The 24,811-nt window shown below is 36.5% G+C and overlaps 1 protein-coding gene across 1 annotated transcript in view; it reads left to right on the top strand.

Annotated features, from left to right (window-relative positions):
• The window catches only part of FIG4 (FIG4 phosphoinositide 5-phosphatase), a 69,102-nt gene extending 45,484 nt beyond the window's left edge, over positions 1-23,618 (top strand). Inside the window, exons 19-23 of the mRNA XM_075414231.1 lie at positions 311-394; positions 2,907-3,102; positions 5,813-5,895; positions 9,834-9,923; positions 22,585-23,618. Of these exons, the coding sequence (XP_075270346.1) occupies positions 311-394; positions 2,907-3,102; positions 5,813-5,895; positions 9,834-9,923; positions 22,585-22,762 (631 nt within the window). The 3' untranslated portion in view covers positions 22,763-23,618. The remainder of the gene's footprint in view (positions 1-310; positions 395-2,906; positions 3,103-5,812; positions 5,896-9,833; positions 9,924-22,584) is intronic.
• The last annotated feature ends 1,193 nt before the right edge of the window (positions 23,619-24,811 follow it).

The raw sequence follows: 24,811 nt of genomic DNA, 5'->3' as shown, positions 1-24,811 counted from the left end.
GCAGCGTAGCTGAGTTACAGGGTTTCTCCAGCACAGGAATGGAGCACGTTGCTCTAGCCTCCTTGGTAAGTGGTAATGTTTTCAGCTGTTTTGTGCGACGAAATAATGCAATTGAAATCTTTTTAAATACCTAAGGGGTTTGTATGTGCATGGCTTCAACTTGTAATGATGAAGTTCGAACTTGGTATTTCTTTTTATGATGATTTTTTTTTAATTCAAAGGTAGATGTTAGAGGTGGTTCTTCCAGAAAAATTTTAAATGTTACATTTTGAATGTTGCTAATAACAGTTTTTCCTTTCTATTTTTCCAGAGATTTTATGCCTAAAAATGTGGGCATTGATCCAAGTCCATTTACTGTTCGTAAACCTGATGAAACTGGAAAATCAGTGTTGGGGTAAGTCTGAAATAAATAAATGATACGATCCAGTTCTGGTTTAATAGTAGTGAAATTGTAATGCAGATATAGAAACTCTATGTCTGTGTAGCGTATTCTCTGTTACATGGGAAATAAAAAAAATAATTGGTGTTATACTGTAGAATTCTACACTTTGAAAATCATATCTAATTTGAGATTTTAATTTGACACTGGGAATTCTTTATTCAGACTCATTTAATCTTTTCTGAGTTTTTGTACTGCTGTAAGTGAAACCCATGAGAAATTTTATCTAGAATGAAGGTACAGAGGTTGTTAAAAGTTGATCATCTCTTCATACTAGTCGCAACTGTATTCTCTATTGGAGACGACAGGAATGCATATATTATTGCTGTCTCTTTTAAAAAAAAGTTAATAAATTTTGGGTAAATAGAACATATCCTGAAACAGCAGTAAATACCAATTGCAACATAGTTTTCGATAAAAAATTTTGCTAAAAATAATCATAGAGAAAATTACATAAAACAGTTCAGCAACAGTTATGAATGTTTCATTTAGCTGCTTTTGCATCCTGGACTTGCTTCATTACTTTATTTTGTACCATTGTTGTGTTTGATCTGCTGTATCACACAAGGGCTATGGGGACTCTTCCTGAACCAATTCATTCTGTCTTTGATACCTCATATTAAGGAAATCTTTTGTCAGTAATGGCTAATCCTGTGCTGTCACAACATTGTAAATTCTTCTGAAAACTTCCCATTTTGTTAAAAGCTACAAAATTTGGCTGTCTCATAAATAACATCTGTTGTGCCTTGACCCTGAGGGACTCACTGTCGACAAATGTTGAGAGCAGACTATGCTTATCACGAGTATAGCCTGATTTCATGCTACTGATACTCCCTGGGAATAAGCAGAAAGACTGTTCAACAGTTGTACAGTTTACATCTGCTAAGAACTGTGAGTTTGTGGGTACTTTAGAGGATGAGCTTTATTCTTCCGCTTTGGTATGATGTCAGATTTTTGGACTAACTCATTTCTCTCCAGATATTCCATTAAATACTTCACCATTATACATTTTTCTCAGGCGCTTTGCTTCAAGCTCTCTACTGTGATTTTTAGGGGTCATTATGAATAGAGAATCAGCTGGATCAAAGCCACATTCCAAGACTCCCTGGGTATTGCTCGTAAGGCTTCCCATGCATTGGCTGTGGAAGTAGTGGGATGAAAAGTGGCTTCGGTCTTCCACCTTGCCCATATTTAGCCCTTGGTAGAGGTTGTATCTTTGCCTTGCAAATTTGTCATCATCTTTTGATCTACTGTGACATTTCTGGAGGATTTGGTGATCTGTTTTCATCTATAAGGGTTCTGGTCCCCTAGGACAATGAGATCTTGGCCTTCTGAGTGTGTGTTGGGTGTCAGGTGGGGTTATCCCCCTTACCAGTGTTTGGCTACTCGCTCCATTCTTCACATTTCAGAAGAGACTGCTTTTCTTGTGACCTCCACCTCGTTTAGAAAAGTAGGGAAGCTAACCTTAATTTTCTCTAAGAAGAATGCAGTATGTCTTCATAAGTTTCTGTAGATTTCGGTCTAAGGAGATGTCCATTTCTGCTGAGTCAGAAATTAAACTTACCTGTGTTGTTTTTTCCCCTAAGACATGTGTTCCAGCTGCAGCAATTCTTCTGATACATTATTGTCCTTGGGGTGGGGTATGGTCTTAGATCAAGAACCTTTGCAAGGACTCTCCTACTTGTTTATAAGTGTTCTTGAAGCACAGAAAGTATACCTAATTCACTACTCTTCCTCCAGAGTCCCTGAAAAATTGTGACAGTGTCTGAGAGGAAAGTGCAACCATGTACCCTTCCAGGGCCAGTAGGAAAGGATGTAGAGGACGTAAGGGTGGTACAATTTCTGATGGGTAAAGTAACGTATACCTTTCAGAGCTTGCACAGTTAAACCCAGTGCTAGCCTACTAAAATATAGATGCTGTATCTTGAAGAATTCTTACAAATAAGGCACTTTTTTATATTAACTAGAATTTCTAGAGTGAGAAATACATGCCGCATAATGTTGCTGATTAAATAACTAAATTGAGGGGAGAGGTATGGAAAAGGAAGAGAAAAAAGTGACAATATGATTAAGATTTTTGGGCCCAAGATTAAGAACGCTAGTGGACTGGATAATGTCATTAATCAGAGAGTTATTTGATCTGGTTTTTCCCAGATTAAAACCAAAGATGTTATGTCTCAATGAATTTTTATTCCTTTTTTATTCATTCAGTCTGGGGGAGGAATTTAAGTAAAGAGAGAATTGGTGGAGAAAAGCTGGCATATTCCTTTGAGCTGTCTTTCAATGCTATGGAATAAGAAGAGATTGAAGAACAGTGAGTTGATTGGGGGATTCAAAAGATGAGCAACAAATTGTTCCAGAGGGTAAAACTCTTCCACCAATAAGATTGTAACCAAAATTAGGAATTTTAAATACCCGTTGTTGATATCGTGCTGATTTCATAAATACACACTGCCTTTCATAATAGGAACAAAAGTAATAGAGAAGAAACCGTGCTGCAGCGCAAAACAGCTGCTAGTGCTCCTCCACCCCCAAGTGAGGAAGCAGTGTCAAGTAGTTCTGAAGATGATTCTGGGACAGACAAAGAAGATGAAGGTGCTGTTTCTCAGCGTTCAACTCCAGTAAAGGTGACTGATACAGGAGACAATACAAAAATCACAGAGGTAAGAAATTATTTTGGCAGGCAAGAAGGGCTAGTCACGGACTTAAAAAATTCACATTTCCTTGAAAAAAAACACACAAAACCAAACAACCAAACAGTAAATATTACAGAACAGTCAGAGGTATAGCACTGAGAAGTTAAGTGAAAAAGATCTCCAGTGTAATTGCTTTATGTAGCTGTTAGCACAACTGCTTGTGTAAGTTTGCTGTTCTTCTTGTTGTGTAATAGTGAAACACAGCGGAAAATAACACTTTTTCAAGAAGTGAAAATTGCTGTTAGAAACCTATGGCATTTGAAAGGTACTCAGGTCAGGTGTAGCCCATTACATAAAGCATAAAATAGATCTATGTTAGTGTGTTAATTCAGAGCGGTAGTTGACTTCTGATCATTGTCCCTTACCATGCTCTGGCTCACATCACGAGGTGGTTCTTGGAGCATGCATATTGGGATTACTTTCTGGATGAAACTGGACTGGTAGATGCTTCTCCAGGAATGTACCTAATCTGCCTGTCTAACCAACATTTAGTCCATGGGAGCTAATCTGGAGCAAACCCCTTGAAAGACATGTAGTACGGATCTGAGGTCCTGAGCACCACCTCTTTCAGTTACAAATCTGTTCCTTTTGAATGATGCCACTTGCTCAGGTGGATATAACTGTAAACTAATGTTCAATCCCGCTGAATTTCGACCTGATTTATGTGACAACTTTTGAATTGCTGTTTCATAATTATGTGGTCTGACATAAAAAATAAAAAAAGACGACTTTAAACTAACTCCAAAAATGCGCCTGATAATGTCACATTGGTCCTATGCTATTACTACTACTAAGTTTGAAGATAATGGCAGGATAATAGTGATATTACCATTGAACAGGTTACCTCAGGTGCGTTTTTCCTTCTGCATATTGAACACACTTCAAACTCAGACCTAAGATACCTTTTTTAGATTTTTAAGATGTTTAAATGAAAGATGCAATTTTTTTCATTTTATTAGCACCTTTTCAAGCATTGTATTTTAGTCATAATTTGGGTTGTGAATTTGTGTCATTGCTTATTGAAGTTGCAGTGCTGATAAGGATTACCTATTCAGTTATGTTGAATTGCTACGTAGCAATTAACTTGGCTTATGGTTAGTGTCTGCCTGCCATTGTGAATTTATTCTCTTAAAAGTACAAAGCTCCTCTTAGCTGTATTGAGGGCATGATGCTTATGGAAACTTTCTGTTTAGAAACCAAACATAAAAATTAATAGTCTTAAAGACTGTGTTAGGCATTAGATTTTAACATGTTCACCAGCTGATCTTCATTTAGCTTGTGAAGTGTTGTTTTTTCATTACCAGACTAAGCACAGCATCAAATATAGGCTTTTCAAGAAATGTTTTGGAATTATTTTTCTGGCAATGGCAGTTACTTGTTGTAGCTACACATAAAAAGTTAAAAAGTTTAAGAGAACGACCTGTAACAGAGGATTTCAAAACTTGGTGGCTAAACTGAGTGATGTAATAAGAAAGAAAACAACTATGACTGGAAAAGGCCATAATCTATCTAGTTGATTAAATAAGTGTCTATTTTATAGAACTGGTAAACCACAGAAATGTTTCAGGTACATTTTTTTTTCCCTCAAGTTAAGCTTAACTTAAAAAAGAAACTCTAATGAAGAATGCACTTAAAAGCCTAAGCTTACAAATATTCCATTTCCTATCTATATTAGCTAAACTGACAATGTACTAGCACTTTAACCAGCATCCATCTGCACTGCACTAGTTTCTCATTTGTGAAAAAGGATTGTGTATAGTATTGTTCAAAAATACTAGAGGTCTTTGTGAAAAACAGTAGTGTGGAGTATTTTTGTGTGTAAAAGAGTTGATATTTGTAATCTTATGTTTTTAGTGACTTTCTTAAGTAAATATGGTTATTCCAGAATGATTGGATGTTTGGTCGGGGATTTGTATTTTTTCACATCCGCAACTGTAGAGCAGAGAAAAATTGTATCATTATGGGGCAAGGGCAGGAGCCCAAACAGCTAGTTCCTTTCTATTCACATCTCACAGAAGTTAATAATAAAATGCTTTTATACTTCTGGTAAGAACATATCTTCCCAAAGTTCTTCTTTGACTTTGGATCTTTTTGAACTAAAAGAAAGCTATTTTAATAGTTGACTTAGTTGCAGTCACACGTGTCTTGTCAGTAAACCCTCTGAGTTTCTAATGATTCAATTAGAAGTAGTGAAGTATTGCATGTGCATTGGATCCTTGTGAAGTTGACTGACGTGATTGTGTAACGTATAAAATAAAAATAGCTTTGTTCAACCTGAAGTTTGTAATTATTTCAGAATTGAGAGCAGGAAATGTGGGATGTTCTGAATGAATATGATTTGTTCTATATTAAGTTTCAACACAGAACAGAATTTAGTACCTATATCATTATATGTCCTATAAATATAATTTATTCTCCTAATATGTTGGTTTATCTGATGTTATCTTTCAAGCATGCTTTCGTTTACTTGTTGAACAAACGTCTTGAATAGTATTTTAAGTATTTAAAAAAAAAACATGCACAAGTAAGATCACTGTGTCTATGAGAAACTTATTTGGTTTTGCCTGCAGTTTTGAAATTATTTTCAGGTTCAGAAAGAACTCCTTGCTTGAAAGCAAACTTTTCTTTGGATGTTATTACGATATCCTCAGTCTGAATCTATCATCTTATGTTCCAGAATGTAGTTCAATCAACAAAAGATGTGTATGGAGTCAATCTTTCAGATGTTCCTTCAGAAGATGATCTCACAATATATGCTAGGTGAGGTAAATTTCCAGTGGTAATCAGTAGAAGATATTTGGAGCTAGTTAAATACAGCTCGTCAAAGTGCTGCCTTTGATTAAACTTATTTAAATTATAAATTTTAGAGATATTTGCATATATGTACTATTCTGTTTTTAAAATCAAACTGATTTTGTATGTCTCTGTCAACCCTGATTTCAGTGGAAGTTATGCAGATGTCTTTGACTGCAAAATTTGGAACTTAAATTGAATGAAAGGTGCTTCAGTAGAAATACCTGTCATTTAATATAGTCCTAGAAATTAATAAGCAAATTTCATATTAGGAGTGGTTCCATGGTTCTAAGCTATGTAGTCTGTGATTTTTGCATTTTTCAAATGTTGAATTACGCTAATTCAAATCAGTCTTAAGTGAAATAGTCTTCTATAAAAATGCATACAAACCAGCAGAAGTTGTCTTTTTTTTAACATCTTACTCGTAGGGATATGTGTTAACTGTTACCTTTTTACTCAAATTTAAATAGCTGTGTGACTTTGCATGTTCAAGCAGATTACTTTTCTGAATAATATTCAGCCTTTTTCTTGAAACATCTCAGGCTTTTGAGCCTGAAATAAAAATATGTGGATTTTATGGGGAGACCTTGAGACCTTTACTAAATCTGGTATAGGCTATGAGGAGAAAAATTGAGAAGAGCAGTCAGAATAACTCGCACTGTAGAAGCATGGATATCTAAGTGATAGATATTTGTACTGTAAGGAGAAGGAGAAGTCTGTTTGGCCCTTGACATTATTGGAGTTTCATGAAATAACGACGTGCAAGTATACGTGGTGTGTGGGTTTACATGTGTGTGTATATATATGCACAGCACTAAGGTAGTGTGTGTAAATAGTGTGCTCTTACACACTGCATTTTGAACAGCATCATACTGCCACTTGTTCTTAATAAATGGTTTTGTGAATTCAGACCATATGTACAGGAAATGAGTAAGATACAACATGGTGCAGGACAAAATACAGCTCCTTAGATGGTCCAGCAAGTTCCCACTCGGTTCCTGCAGTTTGAGGTGAGCTGCTGCAGCCCGAGGCAGCATGCTGCACAGCACTCCAGGCTCTCCCCGGGAGCTGGGAGCTGCCGGCTTGCTGCGAGCAGTTGGAGGTGAAGGTTGATGGGCAAGCATCAAGGTGTCACTTCCCAGCTCCAACTACACAAAAACTTCCGCTTTTATTCAAGGGTAACTTGGACTTGTGTCCTCTACAAGGCAGTTGTCACTGCTCCTGCAGGAGACGTGAACTGTCAGCTCCCCAAGAGCAATCAGCAAATTAATGGTATGCTGCTCTACCAAAAGGCAGTGACACTGTTGTATCAGGAATACTGTTTCTGAGTTGCCATAGCCCTATATAGAGTGCTGGCTGTGTGTTGCCCTTGTTCAAAAAATGTGTACTTAACGTTACTGTTCTCAGACTCTCTCCTCAATCTCACAGAATAACACTGAAGCCAAAAAGAAGCTGGTTCAAATAATCTTTTTTCTGAAATCAGAAATTAATTTGAACCTTTTGAAGTTTTTTTTTAACTGTAACCAAAACTGAACTAAAATAATTTAAGTTATAGATGAACTAGAACCAAACCGAAAAGTTACTTATGCAGTTCCCCGGTGGAGGGGATTCTTTCCTGAACCACAATCTTTTTCTTTGAAAACTAGTCAGAATATTGGGAATTCACTACTGGAGATCAGTTGGAGAAATTCAAGTCCAAATTGAAGACCTTCTTAGTTCCTGCGGGCTTATAATGCTGTTGCTGAGAGAGCGATTGCTTATGCAAGGCACCAGGAGTGCAAATCGATTATATCTGCTTAGTAAACCAATGTTTCAAATACCTGCTTAGAATCTAGAATTAATGGAGTTTGAGAAAGGGGGTGTAAGAAAAAGACACATCATCTCAGAAAAACACTGTGTGTGTATTGAAGTGAATACTTAAGGCATGCACTGAAATGGACCTGTGTGTGTTTGTTTTCATTTTCTAATGTGTAATAGCAGTGGTTACCTTGTTATGTTTGAAACCTTTTCAGTTTGTGAGGGAAGTTTTCATTCACTATGATATCTTCTCGGTTGGTGATATGTGGTGATTAATCCTGACTTTTTCTTTTTATTTGAAAGTCTTTTTCTGTTTTTTGTTTTGTTTTGGTTTGGTTTTTTTAGGAGTGGCTACTTCTCTTGTTCTCTTTAGTTCTTTGAAATCTGCTTTTCTACCTATTTCCTACGTGCCGAGTAGTTTGAAGATAGCACACTTGAATAGGCTTGAGGACAATGTTTCTCATGCTCTCCGAAATTTTTGACTTCACCTATGCCTCTAACTTTGGTTCTGCATTTTAACCACTCGAAAATGGATGCCAATTTGGCAATTACCTTTTGGTATACTGGATAGTTATTGTTCTGCAAATGACCCAGTGCGAGCTGGTGTTTACTACGAGTCACTTTGTGCAGATGAACAGTTCTGTGATAACATCCAGAATTGCAGCTGCTTCCCATTTTATCATTTTTCAGGCTGGACTAACATTCAGTCTGTTGTTACAGTAGTACTGTAAACTCCATGGGGGCTTTGAAGCTCCCTATTCATATCCTTTCCAAGACAAAAAATACTTGCATTTATTTCATTTCCCTCAAGCAATGAAGGTGTTAAAAATACAACAGTTACAAATTCCTTACCTCTTTTAGCTAATAAGACATACTGCTATTTATGGTCTGATGTGCTGATTTATGTGGAAAGTATAGATTTCACTGACATCCTTTATTACAATGTACATTGAGAATAGCAGCAATTTATTTCACAGTAGGATTATAGTTCTCACTTCAAGTCTTTTTCTGTTATTGCAATAGGGGAAATGGAGATGTAAGATTCTGACTCTGCTTGACATCGTTGGACATGTTACATATTTTTTTTCTTTACTAGTATCAGGGACTTGCAGATTTTAAGTACCTCAGGTTAAGTTACTTTACGTCAGCTGATTTATATTAATTATATATGCAATGGAAAAGTAATTTGAATCTTCAGCCCATTTTCACTGATGGCTGAGATAATTTGTGTTAATTCTTACCAAAATAGAAATCACAGAACCATGAATTGATTGAGGTTGGAAGGGACAGGAGGTCTCAAATAATTTGAGGATGTGTACTGCAGATGAGCTGTGCATGGTGTCTTATTGATGTCTGGTAACTTGCTTGTGTTAATTTAGGCCTTGTTTGTTTCAGAATATTGGATAACTTCAAGCAATTAATAAAAATACTTACACCTTTAGTTTGCTTTCATTTTTTTAAGCTTGTTTCAGTAGCGAGCTCCTGCACTAGATGGTCTTAATTGTCTTTATTTCCACTTACAGTTCTCTTATTTAGAAATGTAAGAATTTATTCCTTCAACATCCAAAGTGATGTCACATATTTCTGAGGCTTTTCTTTCTGCAGTATAGAATCTGAATGGAGCAGAAAAAAAAGTCACGAGAAGTTGTTCAGGAATGTGTTGTTCCTTTGTCTTTTGTACACTCTTCCATGCAGTTGCTTTTGCACTGTTAATTGTCCCATGTTAAAATGTAGTAAATATTTCTGAAATAGACCAGTAAGACTATTTTTAAGCTAAATGGAAACTAACTATTAAAAAAACCCCACCACATCAGAAAATTAAAATATTAACATCACAACTAACATTTATGTCTGTTTTCAGTAGCACAGGTGTGTTGGAGAGGGAACAAATTGAGTTCAAGTGTGAGGTAATGACATATGCAAATACTTGAAACTCTTTGACTTTTCCTCTTGGACTGAGTGAATAAGATTAGTGATCAACTTTTTTAAAAAAATTTTGCTTCAATTCATTGCCAAGAAAAAAGCCGTAACAATATTTTGCATCTTCAGTGTCTTCCAGCAAATATTTGGAGATGGGGTGATTCTCACCAATTCTCTGCTTTTCCCAGGTTTGTTCAGCTGGGACAGAGTCAGCATAAACAGGACAAGAACAGCCAGCAGTTTTGCTCAAAACACCACTTGGATAAGGTTATAAATTTGTAAGTACGCTTTTTCTTTTTCCCTTTAGCCTATTTCTTTTTGCTTTTGTCATTAGACCTGAAAAATTATCAGGTAAATTTGATGCTGAATTGTTTGAGAGTCATACTTCTGTTGCTTTTACTGCATAAGAGGATTCAATGCATAGCATGAAGAATTAGGGTCCTACTTCTCCCTTGTAACTTTAAAAAAAGCAAGCTGTTTTTTGTGGTTTGTTTTTTGGTTGGGTTTTTGTAGTGTCATGATTTTTGTATTCAGAATTCTTGGCAGTCATGAGTTATCACAACACAGTGTGCTGAAGCTACTGAGTTTCAAAGACAATTTCTTCATGCTGTGATTGCTTTTGAAAGGGTTTGGTTGACCTGCATATTCATCATTAAAAAAACATGCAAAGGTGCAACTCATAGAATCATAGAATACTTTGGGTTGGAGGGGACCTTTAGAGGTCATCTAGCCCAAACTCCCCGCAGTAAGCAGGGACATCTTCAACTAGACCAGGTTGCTCAGAGCCCCGTCCAACCTTGAACGTAGCACTTAACCCAGGTAGGGATAGAGACTAGGAGAGTTTCACTGGGACTGAGGGAGCAGGATAACATGAAACAGATTTAATATTCTGTGTGAGACAGTACTGCCCAATACTAGTATCAGGGCTTAGTCATTTGGTATTATATGCATTTAAAGTGATGATACCACCATGCATGGTTCATCATTAATAAGCTTACGCTTTGTAGGTGAATGTGCCTGTAGTTTTATAATAAAATACACCTGATGGGTATTAAAATAGTAAGTTAGGTTGGCAAACCATAAAACTGTTTTTAAAAATTAAGGAACAACCCTGAATGTTTTGAAGGGAGATGGTTATTAAGAAATTATTTAATGATAATAGGAGTATTTTTACTATGAGCGAAGGCGATTCCTTTTGTGTGACTGCAAAATCTCCCAGCATGTTTGACAGTGTAGGAGATAATAATTCCTATTTAGCCTGCTTACAGTAAATTATTCCCCATGCTATGCTGCTGCAAAATGAACATGTTAAAGAGAGTCTATAAACATAATTCTGGTGGGTTTTGGGTACTCAGATGTTCATTTTTCTCCTTTCCCAAGTATAATTTCCATGTGTTTCTAATAGTGGAAGTGTAAAAGTCATAAAGCACACAAATCTGTGCCTCCCGTCACTCTTCCTCTTGCGTGTAGATCATCTTTTTCTGCCAGCTCTACCAAACATGTTCTTCTGGGTGTATCTGAGAGGAAACAGGGTATCTTATGGTCGATAGATTTTTTTTTTTCTGAAAGTATATTTTTATACAGCTTAAAAATTTTCTTCAACTGCTATTCTGAAACTTTTAAAAAATATTTAAATACTGCTTGAACAGTAGCAGATTGTTCTTTCAAGCAAAGTCTTAAAAGTAGCCGTTCTTTAAAGGCATGTTGTTCAATTCTGGAACAAGGAAGCTTTCTCTTACTGATTTGAATTGATGCTCTGAATCAGGAATTTCCTTGGAGAATACTAATGTTTTAGAGATAAAATAGCATGAACATATTATACTCAAGATTAGGTCGAGAGAGAGGGTTTTCGGTAGTAGCAGCTGAGGCACATCTTGCATTTGTTGAACTGTATATTTCCTTGTTTTTCAAGGAGCACTTGAAGAAATTGAAATATTATGGTAACTTGTATTCATTTGATGTTAGGTGCATTTTAAATTGAAAAAATCTGGCAAATTTGATTCTCCCATAGTTCCTTCTAGATACGAATGCAATTAAACCCCAGTCCTTTTGACAGTAAAATGAAGTACTCAATCTAAAACTTTGCTTTCTCATCAGCAGTGAGATATAATTTAGGCTTAGGTTAGTTGCTGTCATCTCCACACTTTTCAAGAAAATCTTTTTTTAATATCCTTTTTCGACTTTAAAAAGAAAAATTCACAACCTTAAAACTCATGGCCATTTTTATCAAATACATAAAGCCAATACAAAAAGAAATATTTCTTATTTTTACAGGGTCACTTCAGTGATATTTATGAACTCAAATATGCATTGTAGAAATACTGAAGAGGAGATTCTGGCTTAAATTTAGAAAGCGTAGGTATAGATTAGAAGCAAAAAGTGGATACTTGAGCAGGGGCTAAAGTGATGCAGTGAAATAATACTGAAGAGCAGTAGAGAATGTGGAAGGATATTGAAGTTCCTCCTCTTGTTGATAGAAATTCCTTGAAGGAAAAAAAGGTAGAATTTTAGTTAGAGCTAAACAAAGCCGGGCTACTTTTAGCACAATCTATTTTCAATCTATTCTCATATGCAAAGAGAGACTTTGAGTACTGTAGTGTAATTACTGTTTGCTGACACAGTGCACCTGTTCCTAGTTCCCTAGCACTCATTGCAGTGTAGTATAAATAATACTGTAGAAAAATATACTCTCAATTGCTTTCTAGATGTACTTCTTACATTTAGGAGTACAAAAAATTTGATTCCCTCCCAAACAGGGAAGTGAGTGTTTTGATTCACTGCAGCACTTGTGGAGAAGAGTGCTGTGCCTGTGCCCATGGTGGCCTGTACAATATAGCAACAATGCTTGTGTACCGACTTTAATTCACCCATAGGTATCTACTCTCCTGTTCAGTTTTGTGGGGCACTGATGATGCTCAAGCAGGAAAACACTTCAGTGAGGGATATCTGCAGCGTGGTCCAGGGCTATGTTCTTCTCAAATATTTGAAAAACGTGTCCTGTCTTCAGAGATATATAGTCAATGTTTTCAAAAGTTCTCTTGATGTTAAATGTGTAATCTTTTTTCTGTTTGTTTTTAAATCAAGACTACCTACATTCTGCTTGTTGTCCAAGTATTGATCAAACGTGACTCAAATTGAGTAGCAACTAACTATCTACAAGTTAGCAGCTAACTATGTCCAACAAATGGACCTGGGCAAAGTATGGGCTTTTTAAATGTTTGTTTCTGTGTATATGCAGATTATATATTTTATTTTCTCACAAAGACAAAAGGAATGAAGCAAATCTCAGTGAACAATGGAGCACTCTGTATTTTCCATTTTCATTAAATAAATGTTCTGCTGGAGTATTTTTAATCTATAATACCACTTTAAAATACAAATGTGAAAATACAGCAGTACATTTTCTAATTTTAATGAAGTGTTTTACAACCCTAGTTACTTTTGAAAGCTGTTACCTCAGTTTAGAGCAATTCTCCTGTTCATTCAGTACTTCCATATGACTTTGTTAGTATAATTTCTAGGAGAATTAGATAAAAAATGGCTTTATATTTGTAAACATTGCATTATCACTGCTTTATAATTGTACTAAAGAAATGTTGGTTTTGAACTTGTCATCTTTCTGTGTATTCACATCCTAGGAGTTGTTGGGGGGTTCCTTACGTTGCAAGGCAGAAGTAAATGAATAAAGGATGTTTAGAGTGTAAAGTGTATATATACATTTATTTTTTTTCTTTTTCACATTAAACCTGTACAACAGATCTACATAGTTTCTTGACACTGCTGTGGAAACAGTGAATAAAAAGGCATTCATAACTGGTCAGCAAGCGACTTTGGAAATTACAAGTTATCTTGGATTCTCAAGCATGACGATAGTTTCGCAGTACAGTGCTTTTTTGCATGCCCTCTGCTTCAGATACGCATCCCAATACATTGCTTCACATCAGGAAGTTAGATGAACTTCAGTGAAAGTGTTTATTCACAAAATAGGAAATTGTTATGAATATTCATGGAAAATATAGGTGAAGAAATTGTTTATATTGTCATCTATTTACACTAAGCTTAAATCACAAAGGTCTCTTATCTGGTTGCTGTCAGCTCCTGATAAGGTGGCACTCAAGGTTTCCTTCTTTAAAAAAAAATAAATATTCTGCACTTCAAAAGAGCGCCTTCTTGCTAGACAACTCTTTGTCAGAGCAAGATCTAGTCTTCAGTGAAGTTTTTTGTCCTTAGTCTTCCCTTTGAAATCATACAATCACAGAATGGTTTGGGTTGGAAGGGACCTTGTAGACCGTCTGGTTCCAACTCCCCTGCCATGGGCAGGGACACCTTCCACTAGACCGGGTTGCTCAGAGCTCCATCGAGCCTGGCCTTGAACACTTCCAGGGAGGGGGCAGCCACAGCTTCTCTGGGCAGCCTGTGCCAGTGCCTCATCGCCTTCAAGACTAGAAAAATCTCCCAGAAGGGTCTGAATGGATGCTGTGTTTTTACCAACAACTGATTTTATTTCTTCCTTTTCTTGGAAACAGGATAACTATGCCTCTTAATTAAAACAAGCACTGCTTCAGTTCTTTGGAGATGTAAATTTGTGTTAAATTGGGAGTCATCTACCTTACTTCCCTCCTTAACTAAAAATTCTTTCCTTCTGTGATGGACTAAATTCTTTCCTTGGTGATTGTTTGGATTCATTTTACTTTAAAGTGTCCTGTATTGGATCTCATATTCTTTAACAGTTGTATATTAAGAAGCATGTATAGTCTAAACCTTTGTATACCCCTAAATAAAATAAAAGCATGTAGCTCACTATTAGCTCTTAATTCAGAGCAGAGATGAGGATAACTAACCACTATGGGTTAACTGATCCAACACAGATGTATTACAACAACTGTAGTTTCTCTTGTTCTTTTGACTCGCATATATCCACTGTTCTGGTATTCTAAAAGTAGCTCGAAGGATTAGTCTTCCTCATGTAATTGGAATCTTTCCTCTTTTTCACTCTCAGTATTTTAAACAAAGCAATTCAGTGATTCTGCAGCATTTATTGCCTGTGAGAATTCTTTTGAAATTTACTGGTCAGGCTGTATATAAATTACCTGGATTTTGTCTTCTACCTGAAGATGAAAGATCACCCTTCATTGGGATTCTGAATGGCTTTAGCACTGTCTGTGTGCTCATCTGTTGCAAAATGGCTTGGCTAAGCTGACTGCTGCTGAGAATTGCTGCATTTTATATTCTGGGGAAGTGGTGTTAAAGTCATTGTGGGCACTTCCCCTGAAAGCACTTGATACTTCATGTTGGCTGGAAAAGATAAAAGAGTATCAGGAATCAGCACCAGATAAAACTTACCATTTTGTCATTTTGGGCTTGAATGATCTGTTCATTTTTAGTCACACATCTCAAAAAGTGTACTGCTGGGAAGGGTCTGGGGAAAAGCAATAGTATGACCAGAGTTGTAGGACTCTCCAGATAAGAGCTGGCTGGGAACTGAAGGAAATCAGTAAGTCCATGTTGTGATCATTTATGAAATTCTCTACTGAAGTTTGGCAGGTGAAATGGTTTGGTGTTATGGTTTAAGTCACAGCGTGACTGGATTTGATGGGAGAAGTTAACAAAATAGCTGAGCCAATTCTAACAGCTCGTTGCCACCAAAAGGGGGAGGTCCTGCTCTTTCCCTCCTTCCTTATCACACGCTTTTTCAGTTACTTGTGCAAGCTTTGCTACTTGCTGCAGTGCTCCATAAATGAGTTCAGCTCATCAGTCTGCAGCAAACTAATTCAGCAAAAGAAGCAAATAGTTTCCTGGTAGATTAATGAGATTATTTAGACCAGTGAAGGTCCCAGTTATCACCAGGGCCAGCACAGGACAGGCAAAGCCATAGGGTCAAACGCAGCAGAACTTTCTTACATGGCTGATGGACATTCGTTACATTGGGTCAGTCATCTTGCATAGCACCCTTTTGACAGATCAGGGAGCAGAGCGTGAACTTTTTCCAGGGATCTTCAGAAAATGGTTTGAACTCCTTGTGATTCAGATACCTGTGTATGTAGGAAGGATTATCTTTTTCCCATTCATCTGTTCTGTCAATATTGAGCTCTGAGCTTTTCAGATGAAAAAGCTCATGTGCCTAGCACTTTTGGTACAGTTGTCAACTGAGCTGCTCAGTAGTATTTTAAAAATAAAACTGTTAGCGTTCATCTGCCTCATACTGATTTAGATAATAATTCTTATTTATTGATGTCTGTTTCAAATTTTTTGAAAAAATATGCATTTTTAATACCTGAATGTTCACACCTAATCCCTTGTTCCTCCATATTTCCTCCCTATCTACAATGAATCCTGAATAAAAATCTACATGTCAAATCTCATACCATCCACTGATGTAAAAAAAAAAAAAAAAAAAAGCCTGCAACAGTTGCATGCATACTTTCAGAATGATACGTGAATTGTGATGAAATTTAGCCATCATTTTTCAGGGCTTAAAACAATAGTTCTGTACGATTCTGACCTGACAATGACCTTGTTGTCACTGCAACAGACACAAAAATTTTGTCTGTATCTGCTGTCTGCCTGGTTTAGCATTTCTGTATGTCATGTATTAAAAGGATATTGCAGTAGTCTCGCAGGACTAGAAAAAAAACATTTGGAGTTTTATAGCTGATCATAGGTTCTTTTTTTTTAATGTGTCTAAATATGCTCTGTTATGTTATTAAATTTGCCTATTTCCAAATTTTTAATTAAAAAAAGTTGTATCTTTTACTACATTGATCGCTGTTAAAATGCTTCAGAAGTTCAGTGGCTTGAAGCTTGTTTTTTTAATTTTATTTTGGGGTTAGTGGGCTGGTGTTTCTCACTTTTGCCTGTGAAGTCTTATTTTGATCCTGATGTCAGTAGCATTGAAATCGCCTACTCTAAAAATGTGACCATAACAAATTCCTGGGAAATATGACAGTAAATCTAGTGATTTCTACATTGTATATTATAGTTTTGTTGTATTTGAGGTTTTGTACTATTAAAAGTCTCTAGCAAAAAACAGAAAGTGCAAAATTATACGCCACCTTAGCTCATCTACTTTTACGCCTTTAAATGAAAATTCTCAGGATCCTTCCTCAGCCTGTCCCTCTGTCTTCTCTGTGAAGTGATAAATTTCTGTTCATCAATATAAGAGAACTGTCTTCTACTTCTTCAAGTAATCCTACTTGAAAAAGTCTAAGCTTTTCCTTTCCAAAAAGAAACACAATATTCCTCTTCCTTTTTGTTGTGGGTTTGGTTTTTTTTGTGAGTTCTTTTGAGACTTGTTTTCTTTTGTTCTGTACTCTACTCCTAGGCTCCTTTGTGTGTTTGATCTTTAAATTTTGAATTAGTTTTGGTCAGCGTAAATCATCCCTACTTAAAAGATTTATTTTTCCTCAGAGATCACCTTTCTGTATCAGATGTTCTGACCTTCTCTCATATTCCTTCTGTCTGCATTGTAGAGAAGCTACTTCTAATCTGGGTGGTAAAATGCTCATGTAGATGTATACCTGTGTAAAGAGACTCTCTTCTTTCTCTAGCCTTTGAAATGGGATATGCTGTTGGAGTTTCAAGTGATGTGGGACCTGGATGCATTCCAGGTTTTGCTGCTGGTCTGTTCTGTAAGGTGCAAGTTGCAGTGTTAGTGGACAGAGAAGGTTTCCTGTTTTTCAGTCCTCTCCACTCACAAAGGATGTGACTGAAACTTTGTTGTATGGAGGGGCTGGAGTCCAAGGAAGGAAAATGCTGTTGAAGGCTGTTACAAGAGCACAGCAAACAATTTAAGGGGCTACCATTTATCGTGGCACAGGGAGGAACCCAAATGAAAACTCTGGATTTGCCAGAGTTTTGTAGGTCAGGTATATTTGCGTAGGATTCAAACAAGGCAACAGAGTACATTTTGTCTCTTTCTGTAAATATATTTTAGAGACTTGAGGAGAACTAATAAATGTTGAAACAAATGTGGTGGCTTTCTGGTAACCGCTCTATTTCTGAGAGCTAAGCACATCACCATCCACTTTTCCTTCAAAGTATGGAACATCTTTGTTGTAACTGAAGATTTTAGCTGTATCTTCTTTTACTGTAGAGAGAATGCTACTCTTGGTGAAACCATAACACCATGAAGCCTGTTCACAGGTGAGATGAAAATAACTGTACTGTTCACGTCAAGGGTGCTGTCCTTCATGACATGGTGTTTCCATTCCTAGCTATGTAATTTTCATTGGGAGGCCATAGAACTACAGGTCTCTAGGGAGATCTGATAGCCAAGTCATAAATAATGTGGTCTTCATGACTCTATTGTAAGATATGAAACTTACTAAATAGATTAGATTTTTACATGAATAATGTTACAGAAATTACTTTAATTAAATGACTGGATAATACAAGCACTCTACAAATAGTTACAGCTTAATACAGGGCTATTAATCAAAATTGGCATGCATGAATGTGCGGTTCTTTCAATATATTTTTATCATGTTGAAGCAAGTAGGTGGAAAATTGAGATTTAGTTACTAAATGCTCAAAATAAAACACTTTGCTGTCCAGTTTCCATTGTGCCTAAGGAAATGGCCTGACTCATTAGTGCTTCAGAAATGTCATGTCTTTAGAAACAAATCAATAAACAGAGAAGGCATCAGATTAGTGTTATGACTTTGTCTTGGTTTTTTACTTAATTGTTCACTTGCTAGTGGACTAGACAGGCCACCTACATTCGAGTGTCTTTTTTGTTAGATAGTGATATTGGTAAGTTAGTAAAGTGTGCTGGTGTCAAATACCATTGCTAGAGTCTCAGCTTAAATACTTTAAACTAGATAAATAAGTATCTGCAGAAGCTGGGGTGCATTGAAAAGTTATCTACTTTTAAAGCATCTAGATACAAATGTAGATAGGCTAATGTTCGGTACCAGTTCTGAAAACACCCAGCTTAATGTTTTATAATAGAAGATAATGACAGTGGTAAGGAGAAGAAACTATCACTCTGTTGGGAAAAGAACAGAAAGAAAAGGTTAAGCATAATAGAATTTCCATAGTAGTATTCATACACTTTAACAACAAAAACTAAAACAAAACACTGATTTGGTAAGAGCATAAGAGCAGAGGTTGGACTCTTCAGGTGAGTTTCAACTCTTTTGAAAAAAGAGTTTTGTGTTGTTAAAGAAAAGCATAAAAATGGTAAGCATTTTGGAAATTTTATCGTAAGCATACAGGCAGGTAACTTGCTTACATTTTTAGTATTCGTTTACATTCCACTGTAGTGCCACAGAGTTCTAAGACTGAGATGCCTAAACAGGAATTGTAATACAATCTAAAATAAGGAAAATTAAAAATATATTCTATGCAGTAGGGCTTCACTTTCTGCAAACTTTTTAGCTTTACTTTTTTCTCTAATTCTGGAGTGACCAAACATTTCTGTGACATAACCTAGCAAATTCTGTGTACATCCTGGTAAAATGTAACTTGATTTTAAGTATGCAGCCAAACTCTGTGGGTGACTAGTGATTTTATTGTGTCAAATTCAGTAGTATACCTGTATAAGTAATTATGTCATTGCAGTCAATCAACTGAATTTATTGCAATGTAAAATGGAAAAATAAAAATTTAAATATGAAATTGAAACATACGACTTCCATATGGAAATCTTTTTTTTGTATACCGTATTCCAACTGTAGTGGAATATTAGGCATACTATATTACATAACACATTGCAGTCATTTTACTGCAAGACTAACAAACCATCACGTGAGGAAACATCCAAAATCCGACATATTTTAATAAAATAAAAGGCTACAAAATAAAGGAGCAAGTTTTTTTGGCAGTTTTAATAGAGATCCTGGTTCTGAAACAACGTCAAACATTAGTTTATGCTCATAATGCAACTAGAAGATTATTACTGCATTTCATTTATAGAAGGGCTCCTCCCATCATTTGAGTGTTCCAGTTTTTCAAAGGCATCATTCCTTGTTTTTTCCATTTGAAAGAGGAGATTATGCACACAAAAATAACTTTGTGTCTCTTGAAGAGCACCCAGATGGTGAGTCATGTCTGTGGCTTCTGTGGAATATGGCAATGATGCTAATATCTATGGATCTTCCTTGCATTTGGGCTGGTCGGTGTTCGCTTTTGGAAATAATGAGCTTTGACAGTAAGTTGCTGCTGTAATTTCTTACCTGAGAAGTTTTGAGCCCAAAAATATGTGCTCATACAAATTTTAACAATAGTATTCTGACTGTTTTTCAGCTGCTGACACTGGCTACTATTCCAATGTGCTGTTATGTATTTAGAAAATTTGTCTTCAGTAGGTAAAATAGTAGATGACAAATGAAAAGCTAGTTAAAAAAAAAAAATCTCAGTTGTTAAAGGCAGTTTTGGTCTTCACTGCATTATAAAAGAGGATGGAGAAGACCTTGGAACTCTACATAAATGGCAAGGTGACAAGCTTGATCAGAAAATAAGTAGTGTATGAGGAGGGATGAAATACATTTGGTTGTATGATGGTTATATGGAGGAGGCAAACAGAGGACTGTTCTCCATTTGTTCCAATGTAAAAATTATGAACAACAAAGGCTCATGATAACAAATGAAAGGAATGTCACATCAGACACAAGTAATGGAACTTATTCCCACAGGATTCTAAAGATGTAAGTGTCAGATACTACAAAAAAAAGGTGAAAACCTATGGAAATAACTTTTCATGAAACAGTAGTCTAGTTTCAAATTTTGCCTGAGGTAGATCCTAAATCCTGGTTGCTCAAATACAGCAGGATATACTGGAGAATGCATCGTTAAGTACCTTTCTGTTTTAATAATCTCCTCAAAAATTGCTGCTAGCTACTCCATGAGATGGGCTGCTTGGCCTCACGACATTTTGGTTCAACCTGGAAGGAAAAATCTGATTTAGAGAAGTGTTCAGTGTTTGTGGTGGTAGGAAAATGAGTCTTTAGAATTGAAATCTTTATGTTGTACAGAATACTTGGGCAGCTTTGTTTATAGAGAGTATTTATAAAGCAGAAATATTTTACACAGGATCACAGAATGTTCGGGGTTGGAAGGGACCTCTGTGGGTCATCTAGTCCAACCCCCCTCCTGAAAAAGGCTAGAAGGTAAATTGGCTTTTCCAGCTGAAATAGGAGCTAAAAAGCTGTGAAACTGATGATTTAGATAATTCTTTAAAACATGTATGTCATTTTTTTCATAACCAAGAAATAATTTATGCATTTATAGGTGCATTGCATCCACTGTTCTAGATAATCATAGTTCTGTTAGATCGGAGTTCATTTCAAACTTTGATTTGCTCTAAATCTCAAACAGTATTGACAGAAGAAGTTGATGCACAGGTAACCTTCAGATGGCAATGTGTTAGTCACCGAACGTTCTGTTGTGGATTCCAAACTCATCTGCTGTCACACAGGTTAAGCATCTATACTGTTCAACTCTGGGAGCATTTTATAAATAAATTACTAAAATATTGCTGGGAAAGGTACATAGTGTATTTATGAATACAGCTTTCACAATAGCTGCAGTGCTTTTAAATGAAAGTGATTTACTATGCAATACTTTTAGTGTTTCTTAATTTATTATGTATTGAGTATAAGTAGTTTTGTTGCTACCTTGTAGTTGATTGTGGAGAACACATTACTACTGAAGTGTTTGGCTTAGAACCATGGAATATTATAAAATGGAAAGGACCCTGGAGGTTGTCTGACCCCGTCCCCTGCTCAGAGGAGGACCAGATGAGATGAGGTTGCTCAGGGCTACGTACCCTTGCATTTTGATTATCCTTAAGGAGGGAGGTTCCATAGCCTCTGAGCAACCCGCTCCAGTGTTCAACCACCCTCACAGTGGAAAAAAGTTCCCTTGTATCTAATCAGAATGTCCCATCTTGCAATTTGTATTCCCTTTTTGAAATTTGTCTTATAATCACAGACTACTAGAAGAGTCTGGCTTTACATTATCTACACCCTGCTGTCAGGTAGTTGCTGACAGGAATAAGGTCCCCCTTAGCTTCTTTTCTTTGGGCTGGACAGACCCAGCACTTGCAGCCGCTCTTCGTATGCAGTGTGCTCCAGCTCTCAAATCATCTTGGTGACCTTGGCTGGATTCCCCCAAGGATTTAATTGTCTGTCTCATACTGGAGAACCCAAGAGTGGGCACAGTTCTCCAAATGCGGTAGCTCAAGCTCTGAATAGCGGGAAACAATTGCTTTACTTGACCTGTTGGCTGTGCAGTTTTGAAGAGTTGCAGTTAAAAGACCAGCTTCTGCCTTATGAATGAGTCTGATTTACAGCAGTGCTTAGAAAAGGTCTGACATACTAAGGTTCTTGTAAACTTTCAAACTACTTGTTTTTCTCGTAAGATGAGTAAGCTTGAATATTAGAATTCAAAGATAGTGTTTATGGTACAAAGCTATTTAAAAAATATTTTCATCAAATATTAGCTTTCTTGGTGTACACAGTGCTGTTGCTGGTAAAAAGTTGTCTGTTTCCTGCTAATTAAATGGAAATGTCTTATCTGATAAATGCTTTCTATATGTTGGTTCAGAGTGTAATCGCTTGCTTGTTATAATTGCTATTAAGTGGATAGCTCAGTAAAGTTTTCCTGTTACCTCCTATAATGCATGACACAGATCTGTTTCGGCTTGGGTACTTACTGACCGTAGCAGATCTGAGGAAGGATGAAGAAATGAGGACAGTGTGGAGGGAAGTGAGCAAGTATTCCGTAATACGATTAGTGACAACTTACCTAAGTACCCTACTTGAAAAGCTGGGTCTTATCAGGTCTGCAGCAGTGATAAAAATCTAGGTAAAGGAATTATCTAGTGGGAACTAGGCCTTTCATTAACTCTCATACGTATTTCAATGAAAAGAATAATCTTTCTCTGTGGAAAATTTTTACCTAAAGTTCCAACTATTCTGTGTGTTTGTTTTTTTCCAGAATACCCATCTCCTCCTTTTCTGAAGACAATATTTACGAAGTCCAGCCTCCAAGAGCTGATAGGAAATCAATAGAGATTTTTCATGCACACATTCAGGCTGGAAGAGGAAACATGCAGCCACTGGGAAAAGATGACTTCCTCATGTACAGAGAGTACATTCGAAACAGATACCTGTAAACACTAGCTGGATTCTCCTGCCAAGTCTACTGTACTAATAAGTCATAAAATTAATTTTAGAAAGGAAACCTAGTTTGGTATTTTGCAATAATAAATTTATTATCTAACATTTCTTTTTATTATGCTTTACTATTATGCATTTACAGTATTGTGCTTTACAGGGAATAAAGTGATTTAATATCTGCTCTGCAGCGGAAAGAGAAAGTGTATCTTAAGAGACTAAGTGAAGTCAGAGCACCTACAGTCACTGAAGAGTATGTAGCAATTTATGGCAAAGAAAATATTGCATCTTTAGGTTTTATATTAATTTCTTACGTTGTTATGTTTGCTCGTAAAGTTGGAGTGATTTGTACATAAGAATCAGAAGATAATACTTTTCTTCCTCTTTGTTCCATGACAGCAAACAATCTTGTTTTACAACAGAATGTTTTCTAATATTTCTTGAGATTTTTAGCAGACTGAGTGCTAAAATGACTGCTTGTAATTTACTGCTTTCTTAAGCAAAAGTGAAAAACGTATGGCTTATTTCAAAATCAAAATTTGCATCTAGGCTAGCAAACTTTGTAACCCTAATTTGTGTCAAAACTTACCTCGCTGGTGCTGGTAGCTACAGAATCTGTGCTATAGATGCAGGGTGAAAATGGCTTGTGACTAATTATCATGGGCTTCTGGTAGGAGTCTGAGGTGAACCACTCACTTGACTGCATCTGCAAATGAAGGCATGCTCTCCACTTCACCAGGTTTAGACTCTTAGAGGGCCCAAAACCATCCTGTCATTTTTCTGTCTGACAGGTGTTATCCTTTTTGCAGCTCACTCTTTCCATCTCCGTACTTGTGCTTCTGTGAGATGCTTTCAGGTTCAAGCCTACAGCTGTCCAAGAAATTAGTGTTGGTAAGTGAGGTACAGAGACTGGATCAGCTGGGGTGGTCATGCAAGAGGAAGCAGCAGCTGGATTAGGCAAGACTGAACATCATGCACACAGCTAGGTAAGAAGCGGAGAGGCAGCAGATATCTGAAATAGGTTGTTTAGTTTGGGCTTGTGATTTAAACATTTCTCAAAATAAAAAAATATTTTAAAAAGGGGGGAAAAAATCCCCTATTATTTGCAATTATAAGCTGAAATTCCCAACACTGCTTTGTAGCCCTCTGCCTTGAAGAATACTGACAGTGTCAGCAGTATCCTTGACAAATCATGTTATTGCACAAGCTTGTACGGAACATATTTCAGGATTTTTTTGAATAACTGAAGAACTGTTTTAGGGATGTCAGCCAACTGCATGTACTAGATGTAGAGAACACGTTTGTGTTTGTAGTACATTGCTTGCAGGCAGCTAGCCCAGATTCTTGGCTGCATGCTGCAAACATATTCTGAATATTTTTGCGTATTTTATGCAGTAAGTTGCACTTCCACCAGTAATTAAAGGAAAGAAAAGATACAGTGGATAAAGGGAAAAGACAGAAGTTTCCTGTGATAGAAATCTGTGTGTTTCAGGGAGTGGTGTGTATGCAGCCAGTGAGAGAAAATGGTACCTCAAGCTAGCGAAAAATTTTGGTGTCCATTCTCTTTTGTTAATTAATACTGCTTTGAGAGAAATGAATGTATTTTAGCAGACACAGGAATGAAATGTCACTTTAGATAATACTTCCCTGCAATTTTCAATGTTTTTTTTTTCTTTGGGAAAAAACCTGTACTGAATTATTTTGTCCAATATGAAAAATAATTTGAAGGAATAAATGCTTGCTTTGGAAAAATTTAGAGCTGGAGTCCTTATCCTAATGAGGCAAATGCCTGCTTTTCATGCCGCACTTAAACTATTTGGAAGACTGTTTTCTTGACTATCACAATCCTTATACTTTTATTGCTCATAGATACTGGTAATTCTGAAAAGTTGCTCTTGAAAGTGTACCACTTAAGCACAGATAAGGCAAAAAATGATGCTTTCTATTTCGACATCTATTGTTGCAAAATGCAGGAACTGTAATAATTTTACAGCTCTAAGAGAAAATATGTTCACGCTTCAGTAATTCAGACACTTCCCAGGAAAAGA

Source organism: Opisthocomus hoazin, chromosome 2, assembly GCF_030867145.1.
Source record: "Opisthocomus hoazin isolate bOpiHoa1 chromosome 2, bOpiHoa1.hap1, whole genome shotgun sequence".
NCBI classification, from domain to species: Eukaryota; Metazoa; Chordata; class Aves; order Opisthocomiformes; family Opisthocomidae; genus Opisthocomus; species Opisthocomus hoazin.
The sequence above is the reverse complement of the archived record's forward strand: the minus strand, read 5'-3'. Positions and strand labels throughout refer to the sequence as shown.